We start from the raw sequence: 21,352 nt of genomic DNA, 5'->3' as shown, positions 1-21,352 counted from the left end.
GGTCTAAAATGAACAATGCAATATGCATAACTAACAGGCATAGTTTAATTAATAAATTATGAAAATAAAACAAATACAACAAATGTTCCAAATGATTTTTTCCTTTTCGTAGAAGCCTATTTAATTAATAAGACATGAAGCCTAATGGTGTTGCTTCATGGTTGCTCAGGAGCAGCAGTTGGACCTATTTGCAGGACTGTAGAAAGGCCTCGTCCTAGTGCGTCAACTCACTGCCAATTAAAGCTTTTACTCGAATGGTCACTTTTTTCTTACATTTATATGTTTATTGTTCTGCCACTGTAAAAGCAATCATGACTTATGTCTTTTTAGGGCCCTAGAGGCATGCCTGGGGAGAGAGGTCGCTTAGGAGCTAATGGAATACCGGTAAGAATGAGAACACTTTTAATAAAGTTCATTATTCCACACAGCCAATAATAGCATTCTCAGATGTATTGCTGCTTTTTATATACAATTAAGTACACAATTAACGGTATACAATTAATACCTCCACATAACAAGCTTATATTCACCTAGAGTGCTCAATTATTATTTCAAATATATTTTTGTGGCCATGTACAGTCTTTGTCAAACGTACACAATACACATTTACGATGTATGTCTTTACAAGAACGGACGATTGTATTTCTATTTGAATCCAATCAACTGTTGTTGTTTTTTTTTACGGTAGGGTATGAAAGGTCCTCCTGGGAACATTGGCAAACCAGGTCCGATGGTAAGACATATCTCATAACATATCTCATTATCAACTGTTTATGAAATTCATAGAATAACTTAACACACTGGAGTTGCTACTATCATATTACTCAACACAGTAGAGTTGCTACTATCATATTACTCAACACACTAGAGTTGCTACTAGCATATTACTCAACACACTGGAGTTGCTACTAGCATATTACTCAACACACTAGAGTTGCTACTATCATATTACTCAACACACTAGAGTTGCTACTAGCATATTACTCAACACACTGGAGTTGCTACTAGCATATTACTCAACACACTAGAGTTGCTACTATCATATTACTCAACACACTAGAGTTGCTACTAGCATATTACTCAACACACTGGAGTTGCTACTAGCATATTACTCAACACACTAGAGTTGCTACTAGCATATTACTCAACACACTAGAGTTGCTACTAGCATATTACTCAACACACTGGAGTTGCTACTATCATATTACTCAACATACTGGAGTTGCTACTAGCATATTAGTCAACACACTAGAGTTGCTACTAGCATATTACTCAACACACTAGAGTTGCTACTAGCATATTACTCAACACACTGGAGTTGCTACTAGCATATTACTCAACACACTAGAGTTGCTACTAGCATATTACTCAACACACTGGAGTTGCTACTAGCATATTACTCAACACACTGGAGTTGCTACTAGCATATTACTCAACACACTAGAGTTGCTACTAGCATATTACTCAACACACTAGAGTTGCTACTAGCATATTACTCAACACACTAGAGTTGCTACTTGCATATTACTCAACACACTGGAGTTGCTACTAGCATATTACTCAACACATTGGAGTTGCTACTAGCATATTACTCAACACACTAGAGTTGCTACTAGCATATTACTCAACACACTAGAGTTGCTACTATCATATTACTCAACACACTGGAGTTGCTACTAGCATATTACTCAACACACTAGAGTTGCTACTAGCATATTACTCAACACACTAGAGTTGCTACTAGCATATTACTCAACACACTAGAGTTGCTACTAGCATATTACTCAACACACTAGAGTTGCTACTATCATATTACTCAACACACTGGAGTTGCTACTAGCATATTACTCAACACACTAGAGTTGCTACTAGCATATTACTCAACACACTAGAGTTGCTACTAGCATATTACTCAACACACTAGAGTTGCTACTAGCATATTACTCAACACACTAGAGTTGCTACTATCATATTACTCAACACACTGGAGTTGCTACTAGCATATTACTCAACACACTAGAGTTGCTACTAGCATATTACTCAACACACTAGAGTTGCTACTAGCATATTACTCAACACACTAGAGTTGCTACTAGCATATTACTCAACACACTAGAGTTGCTACTATCATATTACTCAACACACTGGAGTTGCTACTAGCATATTACTCAACACACTAGAGTTGCTACTAGCATATTACTCAACACACTAGAGTTGCTACTAGCATATTACTCAACACACTAGAGTTGCTACTAGCATATTACTCAACACACTGGAGTTGCTACTAGCATATTACTCAACACACTAGAGTTGCTACTAGCATATTACTCAACACACTAGAGTTGCTACTAGCATATTACTCAACACACTGGAGTTGCTACTAGCATATTACTCAACACACTAGAGTTGCTACTAGCATATTACTCAACACACTAGAGTTGCTACTAGCATATTACTCAACACACTAGAGTTGCTACTAGCATATTACTCAACACACTAGAGTTGCTACTAGCATATTACTCAACACACTAGAGTTGCTACTAGCATATTACTCAACACACTAGAGTTGCTACTAGCATATTACTCAACACACTGGAGTTGCTACTAGCATATTACTCAACACACTAGAGTTGCTACTAGCATATTACTCAACACACTAGATTTGCTACTAGCATATTACTCAACACACTGGAGTTGCTACTAGCATATTACTCAACACACTAGAGTTGCTACTAGCATATTAACGCTTTTCAGCGATGAATAAATGCACTTTTCTGGTTTTATGCTTGCAGGGTCCATTAGGTATCAATGGTCCCCCAGGATATCCAGGAATTCCAGGAATGAAGGCAAGTAGACTGTCAAGTAGAACATTAAGTATTTCATCCATATTCAAATCTATACGATACGAATTGAGACTTCAGAGGTTGTATATGTAATGTTGTATACATCATGTTATATATGTAACCTAGCAACAGATATTGCTAGCTAATAAGTTTATGCAGGGCTATGTAGATAAAATGGACTCATTGAGGATTTCTGTTTCTCTTCTCCAGGGCCAACCGGGTGCCACAGGAGTGCGGGGCCCCGAGGGGCAACAGGGCCAGAGGGGTGAGACAGGACACCAAGGCAGGGCAGGGGCAATTGGCCTACAAGTACGGCTCTTATTTCTAACACCTACTCTATTTATTGAAGGTTCAATGCAGCCATCTTGATCTCAATAACAAGTCATTTATGGATAACATTTAAATACTGTACTCTAATTGTTTTCACTTAATATTGTCAAAAAGAAACAAAAATAGCTTCTTAGCAATGAGTATTTTCTAAATTTTGCTAAGACTGTCTCGGAGTGGTCTGAGTAGGGAGGGGAAAACTGAAAACTAGCTGTTATTGGCAGAGAGGTTTGGAACTCTCTTTCATATTGGTCTATTTCCTAATTTGTTGCCTGGTGATGTCACCAGACCAAAACTCCATCTCATCAAAACAGGCTGACATTTGTGGAGGGTCTTTTCAAACAGCTATTACGCTAAAAGGGCATTGTCATAATTTCCACACATTCACAGTATAATCCCAACCTCATAGTGTGGTAATATATATATATATATATATATATATATATATATATATATATATATATATATATATATGTATATATGTATATATATACACACACACAGGGAAATCACATTTTTGACTGCACTGGGCCTTTAACATTCTCATATGCACAATGGATTTTGGTAATGCACTTAAGATTTTATTAATATGACAAATTTGCTATTTTTAGGGTCCTTCAGGAACTGACGGTGGCCCAGGTACTAAGGGTCCAGTGGTATGTATATTATCATTAATGTGGTACTCCTAATTACCAAGAAAATAATTTGAAGTTAAACAACTGTAATTGTAATTTCACATAGTATACCTAGAGTATTTAAAGATATATATGATCAAGATTGGTGTGTATTTAGAGATAATCCTGTTGTTTTGTAGGGTACCATGGGTGTGCAGGGTCCCGGGGGTCACCTCGGACCCCACGGTCCACCCGGACCTCAGGGAAGCACTGGACAGCCTGGGATCAAAGGTCAACTGGTAATGTGGCGTCTTTTTACTTTGGATAAAAGTTTTTTTTTCTACTCTTGCGAGGTCCAGACGTTCATGTTCCTTAAACATGTATAAATACACTATCAATGTTATGACATGCATGCTCTAGACATTAACATCGCTCTGTGTTACTTTGGCCTTTACCAAAGCACAGAGGAAATGACTCAGAGCGCCTTCTAAGCAATGTCCTCTACTGCAAAATAGTTGTTTTGACTGTTTGACAAGGGGATGTCAATTTTGTTTTTCATTTTTTTTATGCATTATCTATAATAAAATGTGACTTGTGATATACTGATGCATCTCACGTCTTTGTTTCAGGGAGATGTTGGTGTTCCTGGGTACAAAGGAGAGGGCGGACCCAAAGGAGAACCTGTAAGCCCAAATAATGTGACCTTTCACAGATGACTTTATATACAGTGATTGTAATATATTACAATACTTGGTTGTCTAAATGTACATTATTCCACATTGGATGAAAGAGAGACACTGTCATACCTGGTACAGACTGTATTAAGATGGTTGAATGTTTATTTAGATAAAGTTAAACACATTTTGAATAAAGTTTGTTTTGATTCCTAGGGTCCCCCTGGTTCCCAAGGAGTGCTTGGGCCCCAGGGTGAGGAGGGAAAAAGAGGAAATCGTGGTGACTCTGGTTCATTAGGACCACTGGGTCCTGTTGGTGAGAGGGTGAGTCTACCGTTGGCCTCTCTACTACTGAACACCTCTAGATTGTAAGGATTTAGGTCAGTGACTGTAAATTCAGACTTCTCAGGATTAATTTCAGCCCTCCATTCTCATTTACCTCAGTTCATTCACCATGAATATGTCCTCAACCCTGTGCAGACAAATGTATATTGTTTCATAGATTGTAATCTTGGTACCTGTATATTCTATGTGTCTTCGTTTCATATATTGATGGGTATGTGTATTACAGGGGTCACCTGGTAACCGAGGTTTTCCCGGTGCTGATGGATTACCTGGACCGAAGGTACAGACAGATGATCAGAGATCTATTACAGCTAAACCATGTGGTCATTAGACCGGATTCTAAGGACTGGAGCCCCAAGCCCAAACCTAACTCACTATACTGTTTCTCCTGAAGGGTGCACAAGGAGATCGTGGACCATCTGGCATATCTGGGCCTAAAGGTTCAGGAGGCGATCCAGGGCGCACTGGCGAACCAGGTCTCCCAGGCGCAAGGGTAATGTGAAGACATCATCTAGCTTTCCATGTTTCCCTCGTTAACTTATATCCCATATTTATATCAACAGAAAAAAATAACGATGCTGATGGGAATCTGTCTTGGTGTACCACATATTGTGGATCTTTGTTTCTGAAGCTCATAACCTTGTCTGTTGTTTTATAGGGTCTGACTGGTACCCCAGGAGTCCAGGGAGCGGAGGGCAAGCCAGGACCACTGGTAAGGTTGACCATAGGTGGAAAAAAAAAGACTTTCTACACACATCCAAGATAATACAACTTTTTTTTAAACTGCAGAGAAGAAGCTAATGCACTCAGCGATTGCCACAGCTCCAAAAAGTGTTCTTAAATCAATTATTTCACTGATATACCAACAAGCTTAGAGCGACAGGGGCTATTTTTCAGACGATCAGTGAGTGGACAATACCTCTTTTCGAGGTTTGACCATTGGCGTCAGATGTCGTAACACTGAATGAACAGCCAGAGGTAAGTGTTGTGCTTGTGTCCTCTGTCTGAAGGGCCCAGCAGGAGAAGATGGCCGCCCAGGACCAGCAGGATCTATTGGAACCAGAGGTCCTGCAGGAACCATGGGAACACCTGGACCAAAGGGCTTTAACGTAAGGAACTTTAAAAGTTCTAATCTTCTCAGCGTGTCTTGCTATCAAACTTGTCCTATCTCCTCATGTTCTCTTGAATCAAATCATTAAATAAAGGTGAAATAAAAAACAAAAAATGAGCCCTTGTCTTTTTAACCCAAAGGGAGATCCAGGGAAGACAGGTGAACAAGGATCTCCAGGAGTGGCAGGACAAAGAGTGAGTGTCTTTGTCAATGAGCGCTAAATTACTTCTGTCTTTGCACGTGTCTACAGAAACAATTGTGTTTATGAGGACGATCACTAATGATGACTTCCTTTCTAGGGTCCTCCTGGGAAAGATGGGGAGGTTGGCCCTGCAGGTCCCGCTGGACCTCTGGTAAGTCACCTGTTGGTCTCTGATTATCATGACTCCTATCTAGTAGCATTGTGGTATAGACATTACCAATCTCATTTCAAAGTATGCTGTATCACAATATACTCATCTTGATGAACGATTGAGTGAAAATGTTCTGTAAACTGTTTGTCTGAAGGGTGTTGCTGGTGATAGAGGAGAACAGGGACCTCCCGGTGTGAACGGCTTCCAGGTGAGTTATCATACATTTTTACCAATGGCATTAAGAACGGTGAACAAGATAGCATTGGCTGATCACTGAAAGTGTCAGCAAAGCTTGTCACTTATATGGGATTGAACCAACTGCGCACTGTTGTTGTCATCTGAAGTGTATATGCTGTTGTGTTTCAGGGATTACCTGGACCACCAGGCCCCCCTGGAGAGTCAGGAAAACCAGGTGATCTGGTGAGTTTGATGAATAATATAATATCCTATACAGTATATGGCATTTACCAGACTCTTTAAAAAAATCCAAAGCAGTCATGCATGCATACATTCTATGCATAGTTGACCCCAGGGGGAATCGAAACCACAAACCTGACGTTGCAAGCTCCATGCTCTAGCAACTGAGCACTTGCACAGTCTGAGTTAGCTGGAGTATATCTCTAATAAGATAAATAGATCCTCTGTTTTATGGGATGCAATCCTCATTGTATGATATCATGACGTTATAGATTGTCTTTATTTGTCTTGTTTAGGGTATCCCCGGAGAAGGAGGTGCTGTGGGTCAAATTGGACCAAGGGTACGTTTACCATCTTACTAATATAAATATATATTGGAATATATTGAACATACTGTATATACCATGTAGTATTGCACCAGACACACATATACATTGTATGTTGTGTGACTGACACCTGTTCTGTGTTTAAACAGGGAGAACGTGGAATCCCAGGAGAGAGAGGAGAACTCGGACCTCACGGTTTAGCTGGACCCAAAGGAATCCCCGGAGCACCAGGACCCGATGGACCAAAGGTATTTGTTGTCCATGCATACAGATGTAATGTGGAACCTCAACGGAGGATTATGTGAATTGGATCTTTGAAGCCGCAAAAATGAGACTGATCCCATTGCTTTTTTCCCCAAAGGGTAGTCCTGGACCTCACGGTGGAATTGGGGACCTAGGACCTCCTGGTCTTCAGGGGATGCCTGGTGAGAGAGGGATCTCTGGTCCTCCTGGGCCTAAAGGTGACAGAGTAAGTATTCACACACTGCTTGATTATCTCCTTATCTTACAGTATCCTGTCTAGGGAGACGGTGTATTCATCTCCTTATCTTATAATATCCTGTCTAGGGAGACAGTGTATCCTTGTTTCTGTCTACTGAATGTGTATGATTGTTTTCTACTGTGATTTGTGTGGACCCTTGGAAGAGTACAGTAGATGTTGGTAGTTAAAACAAGTAAATCATTATGATAACATGAGAATAGTATTATCCATCTGATTCTGATATGTGACATTCTCCATTATTGTAGGGAACAAGTGGAGAGAAGGGATCAGAAGGTACACCTGGAAACGATGGCGCAAGAGTAAGTCAAATTTACACGTGCATTTTATCTTTCGCTTTAATAATACAACACAAAGAGGCATTGTGTTATTTCTTATTTTGACCTAAGACAAATAGCTTTGTGCTTTGATCATGTGAAGACAGATACCAGATGTTCTTATTTGAAAGGTGCTACAGTAGCCCCAGGTGCTTACCAAGCTTATTCAAACAGTTGGCGAGCCATGCTTATCTGTACTGTGGGGTTGTAAAACAACAACAACAAAGACACTTCCTTATAAGGGATGAGTTATTCTACAGTGGAGTATTACAGTAGGAGTCAGCTCGGAAACACGTAGCTGCATGTTCTGTCAGAGAAATATGTCTGCTCATTTAATTGTACAAAGTCACAAAATGGATGAATGTATTTCCTTTAACAAGACCTTTTCTCACCACAGGGTCTTCCTGGTCCTCTCGGCCCACCCGGACCCCATGGACCCAGCGGTGAAAAGGTAAATACACATTTTGCCAAAAGCTAGAATCTTTTAGTTAGCTAATATTTTGTTGTGATACTAGAACAACTGTAACTTGTTGTAATTGCAGGGAGAAGCTGGACCTAAAGGCCCTCCTGGACCTCATGGATCAAGAGCGATGCCTGTGAGTGGACAACCTGACATTCAGTATAAAACCATACAGTGACACATTTACCTGGAAATGATCATATCAGCAGTTATGGCATTATGATCCGTTTGTATTCTGTTCCACCAGGGAAACCGTGGTGAACCTGGTCCTATTGGTCCTGTTGGGTTTGGTGGGCCACCCGTAAGTCATTCTTAATTACTGTAACCCATGATGCCTATGAGATGACATTAAATTGATTGTCTTAGCATCGTACTAATACTAATATTAATACCACTACCACTACTACTACTACTAATACGTTACATTTATAGAGTGATTTTTATTTACAGATGTAAATAACGCAATTATAATAATCCATGTCATACTGTATATCATACAGCGTATTCGTAAACTATTCAGACCCCTTGACTTTTTCCACATTTTCGTTCATTACAGCCTTAGTGTTATTTTCCATCATCAATCTACACACAATACCCTATAACAACAAAGACAAAACTGGTATTTAGACATTTTTGAAAACTGAAATATCACATTTACATAAGTATTCAGACCCTTTACTCAGTCCTTTGTTGAAGCACCTTTGTCAGCAATTACAGCCTCGAGTCTTCTTGGGTATGACGCTACAAGCTTGGCACACCAGCATTTTGGTTTTTTTCTCCCATTCTTCTCTGAGGATCCTCTCAAGCTCTGTCAGGTTGGATGGGGAGCATCGCTGCACAGCTATTTTCAGGTCTCTCCAGAGATGTTCGATCAGGTTCAAGTCTGAGCTCTGGCTGGGCCACACAAGGACATTTAGAGACTTGTCCCAAAGCCACTCTTGCGTTGTCTTGGCTGTGTGCTCAGGGTCGTTGTCCTGTTGGAAAGTGAACCCTCGCCCCAGTCGGAGGTCATGAGTGCTCTGGATCGGGTTTTCATCAAGGATCTCTGTGAACATTGCTCAGTTCATCTTTCCCTCAGTCCTGAAAAGTCTCCCAGTCCCTGCCGCTGCCACCACCATGCTTCACCTTAGGGATTGTCGCAGATTTCCTCCAGACGATGCTTGCATTCATGCCAATGACTTCAATCTGGGTTTTATCAGACCAGATAATCTTGTTTCTTGTGGTCTGAGAGTCGTTTAGGTGCCTTTTGGCAAACTGTCATATGTGCCTTTTCCTGAGGAGTGGCTTCCGTCTGGCCACCCTACCATAAAGGCGAGTGTTAGCCTAGTGGTTAGAGCGTTGGATTTGTAACCAAAAGTTTGCAAGAATTAATCCCTGAGCTGACACGGTAAAAATCTGTCATTCTGCCTCTGAACAAGGCAGTTAACCCAATGTTCCTAGGCTGTTATTGAAAATAAGAATTTGTTCTTAACTGACTTGCCTAGTAAAATACAGGTAAAAAAAGGCCTGATTAGTGGAGTGCTGAGGAGATGGCTTTCCTTCTGGGTTGACCATTGGGTTCTTGGGTACCTCCCTGACCAAGGCCCTTCTCCCCGATTGCTCAGTTTGGGCAGGCGGTCAGCTTTAGGATGAGTCTTGGTGGTTCCAAACTTCTTCTATTTAAGAAATGATGAGGCCACTGAGTTCTTGGGATTCTTCAATGCTGCAGACATTTTTTCGTACCCTTCCCCAGATCTGTGCCTCAACACAATCCTGTCTCAGAGCTCTATGGACAATTCCTTCAACCTCATCGCTTGGTTTTTGCTCTGACATGCTCTGTCAACTGTGGGACCTTATATAGACAGGTGTGCCTTTCCAAATCATGTCCAATCAATTGAATTCACCACAGGTGGACTCCAGGATTTGACCCACCCCTTGTATATAGCATATTATTACACCTCCTTTTGTGTTGTCTCATAAAAAAGTAGGGCCTTCGGGATGTTTACAGCTCTTATGCTTATTTTCTTATTATTCTTATACAGGGTCCTGATGGTCAACCAGGAGTCAAGGGAGAGCCCGGAGAGCCAGGTCAGAAGGGTGACGCTGGTTCACCAGGGCCTCAGGGCTTATCTGGATCCCACGGACCTCCTGTGAGTAAACATGTCACATTCTCTTGTGCTACATTGTCTCACATAGACAACAGATCAGGAGGAACAATCTCATACAACAATCTTCATCTCTCCGTAGGGTATTGTTGGTGTGGCTGGACTGAAGGGCGGCAGAGGAACCCAGGGTGCACCTGTAAGTTCATGTTTTATATTTTGATCAGTCTCTGGGGACTTTGACATGATTGTGTCCAGGTATTGACACATGCAGTTCAGAGAGTATATAAACATGTAATGAACAGTAATCATGTGGATCTTCTCATCTTTTCACTCGTAGGGCCCCACTGGTTTCCCTGGATCTGCAGGCAGGGTTGGACCACCAGGCTCAACTGTAAGTCATCACCAAACCACTTTTGGTTAGATTGATTAAATGTACCAATTCGGAAGTAGCCATCGGCTATCATTTCAATATGCCACTGGAATGTAATACTTTAATGAGAACCACTTACCAGCTATTGTGAATGTACTTCACATTATTCTCAGAGATAAACAACAATAACAACAAATGATGTTTGTGACAGGGTCCCATTGGAGAGGCCGGACCCCTTGGTCCCCCTGGGAAGGAGGGTCCTCCTGGCCTTCGTGGAGAGAACGGATCCCCTGGAAGACAAGGAGAAAGAGGCCCCCCAGGACCAGCCGGAGGCCCAGGAGACAAGGGAGACTCTGGGGAGGACGGACCCACGGTAAACTATCAATGAATAGCAATGTTTCTCAATCGGTTCCTGGGAAAATCTCAGGTGATGCACATCACTAAGCCATTGATAAGTTCAATTGGGGGTATTCATACAGGGCTAGAACAAAAATATAAACCTCAGGAATTGATTGGACATTGTAAACTGGGTGGTTCGAGCCCTGAATGCTGATTGGTTGACAGCCGTGGTATATCAGACCGTCTACCACGGGTATGATAAAATATGTATTTTCTATAGCTCTAATTACATTGGTAACCAGTTTATAATAGCAATAAGGCACCTTTGGAGGTTTGTAGTATATGGACTATATACCACGGCTAAGGGCTGTTCGTAGGCATGACGCAACGTGGAGACAGCCCTTAGCCGTGGAATATTGGCCATATACCACACCCCCTCGTGCTTTAATTCTTAATTAACACATTGCTGTATAATACAATTTATCCACTTCATTCAGTCAGGATTTGCATTGGAATAAGAAAAATAATTATCAACCAAAATATCAGGAAACATCCAATTCATGAACTGAATTTCAAGTTTGAGTCATGTTGAATTGGATTGACCACAACCCTGGTACAGCACAATATCCAGTCAATATAAACTCCACCTGGGTTTGTTCCCGCAGGGTCCTGATGGGCCTCCAGGTCCCGCCGGAACAACAGGACAGAGAGGCATTGTGGGTCTTCCTGGTCAGAGGGGAGAGCGTGGAATGCTGGGACTTCCAGGACCAGCGGTGTGTATTGATTTGGATCACACGTGTGGCCACAATATGAACTGCTTCTACATTGCATGTTACAGTGCACCTCATGGTTCCTCTGTGGTGTTTGTAGGGTCCTCCAGGGAAACAGGGGACTGCAGGACCTGGGGGAGACAAAGGTCCCCCTGGCCCGGTCGGTTCTCCTGGTGCCAACGGACCCCGTGGCGATCCTGGTCCCGATGTAAGTTGACCCTTACACTTTTGCCTGAACAAAGCTCTTTACTTCACAAGTCACCATTTGTGTCCGGATTCAGGATCATAGGCATTTGACCCTATTTCCTACTTCACAGTAGGGCCATACATTTTTTTAATTTGATATATTTTGTATTACATTTTTTGCATAAATGCCTTCTTGAACATATGAACTTTCATCTGCCTTAATTACAAACTTAATTTGAGCAGTAAATAATAATAAAAATGATAAATTATGAGCCTGGTTTAGCCAAGGAGAAAACACTGAGCGAAAGTATGTAGGGAGAAAGGCAGTCTCCATGATTGGCTGAGATAATGGGGGGGGGGGGGATAGAGAAACTACTTCCTGGAGGACAATGCAATGCTGACTCATGCCTTTACATGTGAATACTTAAAGAGATGGGTGGGGCTACGGCTTAAGAGGGTGTGAACGATGCTAAATGGGCAAAAACAAAGCAGAGCTCTCTAGAAAACAAGTTTATCCCATTTTAAAGAAGCATAACTTCTCTTGTATGGAGTGTATGGAGAATACAGTAGTTAATCACAATATTTATTTTCCTCCAGGGTCATGCTGGATCTGATGGACCACCAGGCAAAGCTGGAGTCATTGGTCAAAGGGTAGGAAGGAGCTGAACACTTTTCATTTTCAATACTGTGTCCAGAACGTCTCCCATTGACCAACTGTGCTGTAACAGCAAGACAAATTATTTTCAACCTTTTTAGGCGTGGCAATGAAATGCTTCTGGTTCTGATGACCCTCACAGGGAGAGAGAGGGGACCATGGTCCAGAGGGACTGATCGGGACCCCGGGTCAACCCGGAACTCCGGGTCCAGTTGGTGCCACCGGTGGTTCTGGAAAGAGAGGAGACGCTGTACGTAATATGCCCTTTTCATTAATGCTGGACTTTCCCTGCCAATACATGAGCATCCCACGGTGAGATAAGATGGGGAAAGGAAAGGGTCATGGTAATGTGTACATGTTACTGAATGAAATGAATGACATTTTATTTTTGTGTCAAATTGCCAGTTGGCGTCCCATCCCTTATGGGATTAATTGACCCAAACAGACATTACAATAATTCACTGGGATAATTCAGTGATAATTCTTCTTGTGGTGTTCTCGGCAGTTTGCATCGCATAAAGAGTGAATGTTTTTTTAATACTAATAAATAAATAATAATAATAAAAAAAAATTTTTTTTTTTAAAAAGAATAAAAATCAATACATACTAAATAGTAAATAAGGGTATCCAAACAATCATTTTAAATACAGAAAAATGAAACAGAAGGCATTTGAACCCAGTTACTAATATACAGTATCTGACTAAGTCATGCTGTGGTCTTATTCAAACACAGGGTTCCAGAGGACCAAATGGTCCCCCCGGTTCAACAGGAAAGAGAGGGTTAACGGTAAGACCATCATCAACAGATGCATAATCAAAACATCTAAGGTTATCATTTCATTTGACTTGAATGACTATACCACCAATTTATCTTAAACATGTATTTGATATCCTAATAGAAATCCAAGTCATTTGATTTCCTGTGAGCATTCACAGAAATGATTACCCAGTATGTGATGGTTAAAACTACTAGACTCATGTCAGAACTCATTTGCTTATTTGTATGACGACACAATCACAAACAAAAAATTTGCTTTCTTGTTTTTTCATTGGATTTCCCATAAAAATTGTGACTGCACGGTGTCCTCTTAAACAACAGGGACCACAAGGACCCAGAGGTGATAAGGGTGACCTGGGAGACCACGGAGATAGAGGACAGAAGGGACACAGGGGATTCACCGGTTTACAAGGTTTACCCGGACCACCGGTACGTCAAATCAATACATACAGTATCTGTTACTGAGTAGAATGTATACCCATTAAAGTACTATCTGTCTTGATATTACATTTTGTATTTATTTTTATAGGGTACAACAGGAGAGCAGGGAGCATCAGGAATAGTCGGACCGAGTGGACAGAGAGTACGTACCATACCGGAGGACACTGTTCTATGATGTTCCATATAGTTAACCATGTTGTATTTCGTGACTCATTAAAATGTATATGGTATGATAGGGACCCTCTGGACCAGTTGGACCCCCAGGAAAAGAAGGGTACATCGGCCAGCCTGGACCAATGGGACCTCCTGGAACACGTGGAATTAGCGGCGAAATCGGACCTGAGGCATGTTGATATGAGGGTCATTTCACCTATCATGCTCTATCTTAATTTGACCAGTTTCTCACGGGCAGGAAAATCATTATATAATTGATGGACATTTTTGTCAGGGTTGGGCAATTCATGTCTGACATTTTTAGGTGGAAATTACACATTTTAGAAGCCCTTTTAAACCTTGAATAGACCTTGAATACATTACAATTTGTGATCAAATTAAGATAGCAGATCTGTACACTGATATAAACATTTTCCGGGAAGACAACACAAAACATCATGATCATTTGGCACATAATGTTAAGACACATCATTTGTTCATACTTAAATAAAACACTATTACTTACCATTACTCTGTGGTTTCCAGGGACCTCCTGGAGAGCCAGGCCCCACTGGTCTCCCCGGCCCTCCAGGCCCCCCCACAGCTGCCATGGATGACCTGTTTGGCGCCATGCAAGACTACGATGACGGCCCCCCTCCCCCTCCCGAGTTCAATGAGGATGAGGCTTTGCCCAACAGCAATGCCACCCAGCAGCTGGACCCAGGTGTCCAGGCCACTCTGAAGGCCCTCAGCAGCCAGATCGACAGCATGAAAAGCCCCGACGGCAGCAGGAAGCACCCGGCTAGGACCTGTGAGGACTTGAAGCAGTGCTACCCACTGAAGAAGAGTGGTGAGTTGTTGTTTCCATGAGGTGGGATGTACTACACATCAAAGATCATCATTATGGTGTTTTTTTTGTAGTTATTAGGTATTCAGACCATGTCTCATTAATCTTATTTTGGCAGTACTTCTACCCCTGATGTCACCACGTTTTCTAACTCACATTTGAAATATCTCCCATATAAAAGTAGCCAATAGTCTGGCAGATGGGATCTAATTCATGAGTAAATATTTGCTATTTATTTTGAATGTGACAATTGTGGGACAACGTTCTCCTTCTCTGTTCCAGGTGAATACTGGGTCGATCCAAACCAAGGAAGCTCAGAGGATGCTATCAAAGTACATTGTAATATGGAGACGGGAGAGACTTGCATCTCAGCCAATCCCGCCAGCATACCTCGCAAAGTGTGGTGGAGCACCTCAAGGAATAAACCTGTGTGGTTTGGAGCGGATATCAATAGAGGACAGCAAGTAAGAACAATGTCCCTACCCTGTAATACTCATATTTTTCTATGACTCAGGAAAACAACTCCAGGAACTGCTGGATCACTGGGCATTCAAAATGTCCCCCCTAAAATGTTACAATTCAGAAGTCTGAGGGAATTCTGCTCCTATGCATTCCTACCCAATTCCACCCGTAATTATAGGATGCAAATATTTTATATGGTAGTGCGTTATTGCTGAGGGAAAATACTTGTAAAGCAAGATTGACCACGGCTGGTAATTTTATAAATCTAGCAACAGGCACACATTTTACCATCACTGATAATATGTGTAAATGTTACCTGTACATAAATAAATAACGACATTACCGATAACTGTTGATAACACATTTAAATGGAGTTTAATCTAAAATGTGAGTTCATCAAATGGTGGCAATTTTCCAACTTGTTTGTTTTCTCTTTTTGTGCCTTCACAGTTCACCTATGGTAACAAAGACCAGCCGGCCAACTCTGTCACGGTTCAGATGACGTTCATTCGTCTGCTTTCCAAAGAGGCTTCTCAGACCATTACCTACCACTGCAAGAACACAGTGGGCTACAAGGACGAGTCGACTGGGAACCTGAAGAAAGCTGTCATCCTCAAGGGGTCCAATGACCTGGAGCTCAAAGCAGAGGGAAACAGCCGCTTCAGATACACCGTGGTGGAGGACAGTTGTGGAGTGAGTCATATTATTATATTATACAGTATATACATATACATATATACATATATATATATATAAACTGGGTGGGTAAAGCCCTGAATGCTGATTGGCTGACAGCCGTGGTATATCAGACCATATACCACGGGTATGACATAATATTTATTTTTGCTGCTCTAACTACATTGGTAGCCAGTTTATAATAGCAATTGGGCACCTCAGAGGTTTGTGGTATATTGACTTACTGAACCTTTCCCATTTCTTTCTCTTTACAGCAATCCAATGGTAACTGGGGCAAGACCGTGTTTGAGTACAGGACACAGAAAACAGCCAGACTTCCCATCATGGATATGGCCCCTGTGGACATTGGTGGTTCAGATCAGGAGTTTGGTATCGATATTGGCCCTGTTTGCTTCCTTTAAATTACAACAACAACATCAACAACAACAGGGACACATTGAAGACAATCCTGAGACTCTTGAACTATCAGCTGATGCGATCAGCCTTGTACATACAAGTACTGCGGACTATTCTCGCCTCGTGGCAAGATATTTATTGTGCCTTTCCAACCATTCCCCATCATAGTTGAAATGTTTTCGCCCTGTGTATGTTAGATGAATGTTTGGGGGAAACAAAGATCAAGGAAGCAACATTTAGAAACTTTGTTTGAATTTTGACAAATACATTATGTAAGGGATAATCAACGAGGGGCTATGGGTTCTCTGGAAAATAATGAACAACGTGGAAGCTGTGTTCCATGATGGTCTAGCAGAGTGGAACTAGCCTTCCTCTGAGTTGCATATAGCTCAGAATTGATTATCCCTATTATACCAAGGCTATAATTTAAACACATTTACCTCTTGAAATGTGTTCATTTGCAGGTAGAAATGTGTTCAACATCCACTGAAGTAGCCAGAAAGTTTACTAGACAGCTACAGTAGTTGCCTTGGTAACCAAACAAATAGACTTGCTAGTTTAGCTAATCAACTAGCTTGTTATTATGAAAATCCAATTCAACAATGCCAATAGTTTTTTCAATTAGACTTTTGCTTTCAAAACCAGCTCAAACATAGAACATGTAAGAATGAACTAAAGCCATTGAGTTGATATACCGTGCATATAGAGAAATAATGCTTGCTTTAGAATGCCCTTCAAGCCAATTAGAAATGAGTATTCAGAAATGATATTTAATCTATAAAGGTACAAAGATCCAATCCATTGATACTCTATTTGATGTTATGCATAAAATATGAAAAGCTGCCGTATGTCCTTGATAAATATGAATACTTAAAAAAAAATATATAGTCAATAACTGCTGTTTGTAAGATGAGAACACCATTCTACTTAAGCAATAAGGCACGAGGGGGTGTGGTATATGGCCTATATACCACGGCTAAGGGCTGTTCTTGGCAGTACGCCCCAAGGTGCCTTATAGCTATTATAAAATGGTTTCCAAACTTATTAGAGCAGTAAAAAGAAATGCTTCGTTATACCCATGGTATACGATCTGATAGCAATCAGCATTCAGGGCTCAAACCACCCAGTTTATGAAATAATGTAACTACAATGGTTTATTCCACCACTAAGATCTCCTAAGCTCTTAATGTTTTACATCATTTCTTTCATTTATGTTTATACCACAACAGTTTTCAATGTAAAATGAACGTTTATGGTGCTATTGAGGAAATTACATTGTTCTTTTTTTCCAGAACTGAAAAACAGTTTGAAATAACTGATTTCTTTATCCAAGTTATCCTAGCTCTGAACTGACTCCATTGAATCCAAATTAAAGATCCAACCAGACTGTTGATTCCTCAGTGTTAGATACCAGTGGATTTCTGTGTTAGCTACCTGTCGATTCCTCAGTGTTAGCTACCTCGTCTCCACAAACTGGGATGCCATGATTATGTGTAACCCTGTTCACAGGTTTGGTGCTGTCTGTAAGTGTTCCTCTCCCATATACAGTACAGGGGAGGGTTAGAGACTACCAATAAAGATGGAGAGGTGGAATCAATGTCTCGTACACAGTGTGTGGTGATTGTCTTTTTAAATAATTGCTTTAATTTTCAATTAGCCCTGGTCATTTTAACACTTTGAGTGTGCTATGTTTGTAATTCCTGATTTTTTTTTTTTTTTTTTTTTTACATATGTTTTAAATCGTGATCATTTTAACACTATGAATGTGTTATTTTTAACATATGATCCTTTTAACACTACAAGTGTGTTGTTTTTTCTGCATGTCGGTCAACCCTTTAAGTCACATTCTCTTAGTTTTATAGAAACTTTTTGAGACGAAGCCTATTTGCTTCATGTATTTTTTGCTATGCAACAAATTAAACAAAACGCTTGTCTATCCCCAAAGTTCTTTTTTTTTGTCATATTAATTAGCTAAGGTTCTCCTTTTTAGGGAAAAGCTGAGCCTTTCTGCATTTACTAAGCAATTTGTTTCCACAGATAAATATATAAATATTTCCAGGAAATATTGGCGTAGTTAAAAGACACATTACATGTGAATTGAACATGTATTTAGCTTTGTAATTACACAGGTATTATGTCCATTGTGATGTTGATTTATGTCTCTCTTTAGTTAAGCTTTTCTTAAATCAACTTTCTAATTCCTTTGTTTGAGGACACTTTCCATAATGATAGTATTTATTAAATATTTCAAAACTGTAAATATTCTGGTGGCAGATTGGTCTGATTGCTTATGACCATCTCAGAGGCAGATCAATAGGATATTCTATCCCAGAACCAAGTCAGTTTCATCCACTGAAATAAATATTGAAAAGATTTTGTTCTGTTTTCATTTCAAAGTTTCTTTGTTTATTAGTAGGACTTTTGTATTGAATGTAGCTGGAAGCTGGTCATCTTTTATGTTTACAACTAGAACAGTCCATTTCATTCCCCTTTTTCAGCACACAGAAGGGATCATCTCAAAAGGTTATGACCAATGGAAGGGATCCAAAAATGAAACTACAAGTGGCCTGCATAAGTATTCATCCCCTTGTGCATTTTTCCTATTTTGTTGCCATACAACCTGGAATTAAAATGGATTTTTGGGGGATTTGTATCATTTGATTTACACAACATGTCTACCACTGAAGATGCAAAACATTTCTTTATTGTGAAACAAACAAGAAATAAGACAAAACAAAGGAAAACTTGAGTGTGCATAACTATTCACCCCCTCAAAGTCAATAATTTGTAGAGCTACCTTTTGCAGAAATTAAAGATGCATGTCTCTTGGAGTATGTCTCTATAAGCTTGGTACATGTAGCCACTGGGATTTTTGCCCATTCTTCAAGGCAAAACTGCTCCAGCTCCTTCATGTTGGATGGGTTCTGCTGGTGTACAGCAATCTTTAAGTCACATCACAGATTCTCAAATGCATTGAGGTCTGGGCTTTGACTAGGCATTTAAATGTTTCCCCTTAAACCACTCAAGTTTTACTTTAGCAGTATGCTTAGGGTCATTGTCCTGCTGGAAGGTGAACCTCCGTCCCAGTCTCAAATCTCTGGAAAACTGAAATGGGTTTCCTAAAGAATTTCCCTCTATTTAGCGCAATGCATCATTCCTTCAATTCTGACCAGTTTCCCAGTCCCCAAAGCATAATGCTGCCACCACCATGCTTCACTGTGGGGATGGTATTCTTTGGGTGATGAGAGGTTTTGGATTTGCGCCATACACAGCATTTGCCTTGATGGCCAAAAAGCTCAATTTTAGTCTCATCTGACCAGAGTACCTTCTTTCATATGATTGGGGAGTCTCCCACATGCCTTTTGGCAAAAACCAAACATGATTGCTTATTTTTTTCTGACCAGTCTTCCGTAAAGCCCAGCTCCCTGGAGTGTACGGCTTAAAGTGGTCCTATGGACAGATACTCCAATCTCCGCTGTGGAGATTTGCAGCTCCTTCAGGGCTATCTTTGGTCTCTTTGTTGCCTCTCTGATTAATGTCCTCTTTGCCTGGTCTATGAGATTTGGTGGGTGGCACTCTCTTGGCAGGTTTGTTGAGGTGCCATATTCTTTCATTTTTTTTACAATGGATTTAATGGTGCTCCATGGGATGTCTTTATAACCCAACCCTGATCTGTACTTCTCCACAATGTTGTCCCTGACCTGTTTGGAGAGCTCCTTGGTCTTCATAGTGCCCCTTGCTTTGTGATGTTGCACACTCTGGGGCCTTTCAGAACTGGTGTACATATACTGAGATCATGTGACAGATCATGTGACACTTAGATTGCACACAAGAGGATTTTATTTGACCAATTATGTCACTTCTGAAGGTAATTGGTTGCACCAGATCTTATTTAGGGGCTCCATAGCAAAGGGGGTGAATACATGTGCATGCACCACTTTTCTGTTTCTTTTTTGTATAGGTTTTTGAATCAAGTCATTTAAATTTCACTTCACCAATTTGGACTATTTTACTATGTTAATTATATGTCAAACATGAATCCGATTTAAATTACAGGTTGTAATGCAACAAAATAGGAAAAACGCCAAGGGAGGTGAATACTTTTGCAAGGCACGGTATACTTCTTCTGTCATTCTTAATCGACTCTCCTCATCCCAAGCTCTTGGTAATTGTTAGGCTACAGCAGCTTCAAGCTTGCATAGAACTGACTGAATGACCTTCTACATCAGTAATTAGACTGACTAGCTGCAGTTGCATCTGTGTGACTGAGCGGGACGCCAAGAGAGAAAGAATGTCCTAATGGATACAATAAAGTTGTCATCAAAACTCAGGAGGGTTCATGAGTTTGTAAACAAGCGACTCAAACAGGTAGTTAAGAGCTTTGGGCCAGTTACCGAAAGGATGCTGGTTTGAATACCTGAGCCGACAACATGAAAATCTTAACCCTAATTATGGCTGACCCTGTAAAACAACACAATTAACTGCATCTGTCTGGTGTATGTGACAACAAAACTTTTATTTTAATTTAGTATTACTTACTGTTATTATGATGTCACCAAGCAACAGACTTCTCGAATAAGTCCATCAAAGCCTAACCATCAGTGGAGATCCATGGTTGAATATCCGCAGGTACATCTTGAGAATATCCAACATGCAAACAATTTACATTAAGTTGCTGTTTTCTTATACCTGTGCAGTAATGCTGTAATTACACTAATAACATTGTAATATCTCTTTGTTACTTTTGTAACTGCACTTAAAAATTACTATATGTAAAGTGTTAGCAAAAATACTTGATCCCCCAGAATTGTACATTTAAAATGCATAACTTTTTAATTGTTTTAATTGTAGCGCCAACACATTTCAAGAATTTGAGTGTTGATAACTGA

At 40.5% G+C, this 21,352-nt stretch overlaps 1 protein-coding gene across 1 annotated transcript in view; it reads left to right on the top strand.

Annotated features, from left to right (window-relative positions):
• The window catches only part of LOC115113465 (collagen alpha-2(V) chain-like), a 69,860-nt gene extending 51,459 nt beyond the window's left edge, over positions 1–18,401 (top strand). Inside the window, exons 15-53 of the mRNA XM_029641152.2 lie at positions 331–384; positions 689–733; positions 2,793–2,846; positions 3,054–3,152; positions 3,782–3,826; positions 3,985–4,083; positions 4,414–4,467; positions 4,675–4,782; positions 5,030–5,083; positions 5,198–5,296; positions 5,462–5,515; positions 5,814–5,912; positions 6,055–6,108; positions 6,214–6,267; positions 6,422–6,475; positions 6,634–6,687; positions 6,981–7,025; positions 7,160–7,258; positions 7,372–7,479; positions 7,758–7,811; positions 8,224–8,277; positions 8,369–8,422; positions 8,534–8,587; positions 10,308–10,415; positions 10,513–10,566; positions 10,708–10,761; positions 10,952–11,113; positions 11,745–11,852; positions 11,950–12,057; positions 12,633–12,686; positions 12,833–12,940; positions 13,424–13,477; positions 13,790–13,897; positions 13,998–14,051; positions 14,146–14,253; positions 14,609–14,912; positions 15,192–15,373; positions 15,822–16,064; positions 16,322–18,401. Of these exons, the coding sequence (XP_029497012.1) occupies positions 331–384; positions 689–733; positions 2,793–2,846; positions 3,054–3,152; positions 3,782–3,826; positions 3,985–4,083; positions 4,414–4,467; positions 4,675–4,782; positions 5,030–5,083; positions 5,198–5,296; positions 5,462–5,515; positions 5,814–5,912; positions 6,055–6,108; positions 6,214–6,267; positions 6,422–6,475; positions 6,634–6,687; positions 6,981–7,025; positions 7,160–7,258; positions 7,372–7,479; positions 7,758–7,811; positions 8,224–8,277; positions 8,369–8,422; positions 8,534–8,587; positions 10,308–10,415; positions 10,513–10,566; positions 10,708–10,761; positions 10,952–11,113; positions 11,745–11,852; positions 11,950–12,057; positions 12,633–12,686; positions 12,833–12,940; positions 13,424–13,477; positions 13,790–13,897; positions 13,998–14,051; positions 14,146–14,253; positions 14,609–14,912; positions 15,192–15,373; positions 15,822–16,064; positions 16,322–16,468 (3,504 nt within the window). The 3' untranslated portion in view covers positions 16,469–18,401. The remainder of the gene's footprint in view (positions 1–330; positions 385–688; positions 734–2,792; positions 2,847–3,053; positions 3,153–3,781; positions 3,827–3,984; positions 4,084–4,413; positions 4,468–4,674; positions 4,783–5,029; positions 5,084–5,197; positions 5,297–5,461; positions 5,516–5,813; positions 5,913–6,054; positions 6,109–6,213; positions 6,268–6,421; positions 6,476–6,633; positions 6,688–6,980; positions 7,026–7,159; positions 7,259–7,371; positions 7,480–7,757; positions 7,812–8,223; positions 8,278–8,368; positions 8,423–8,533; positions 8,588–10,307; positions 10,416–10,512; positions 10,567–10,707; positions 10,762–10,951; positions 11,114–11,744; positions 11,853–11,949; positions 12,058–12,632; positions 12,687–12,832; positions 12,941–13,423; positions 13,478–13,789; positions 13,898–13,997; positions 14,052–14,145; positions 14,254–14,608; positions 14,913–15,191; positions 15,374–15,821; positions 16,065–16,321) is intronic.
• The last annotated feature ends 2,951 nt before the right edge of the window (positions 18,402–21,352 follow it).

Source organism: Oncorhynchus nerka, linkage group LG3, assembly GCF_034236695.1.
Source record: "Oncorhynchus nerka isolate Pitt River linkage group LG3, Oner_Uvic_2.0, whole genome shotgun sequence".
Classification (NCBI taxonomy): Eukaryota; Metazoa; Chordata; class Actinopteri; order Salmoniformes; family Salmonidae; genus Oncorhynchus; species Oncorhynchus nerka.
The sequence above is the reverse complement of the archived record's forward strand: the minus strand, read 5'-3'. Positions and strand labels throughout refer to the sequence as shown.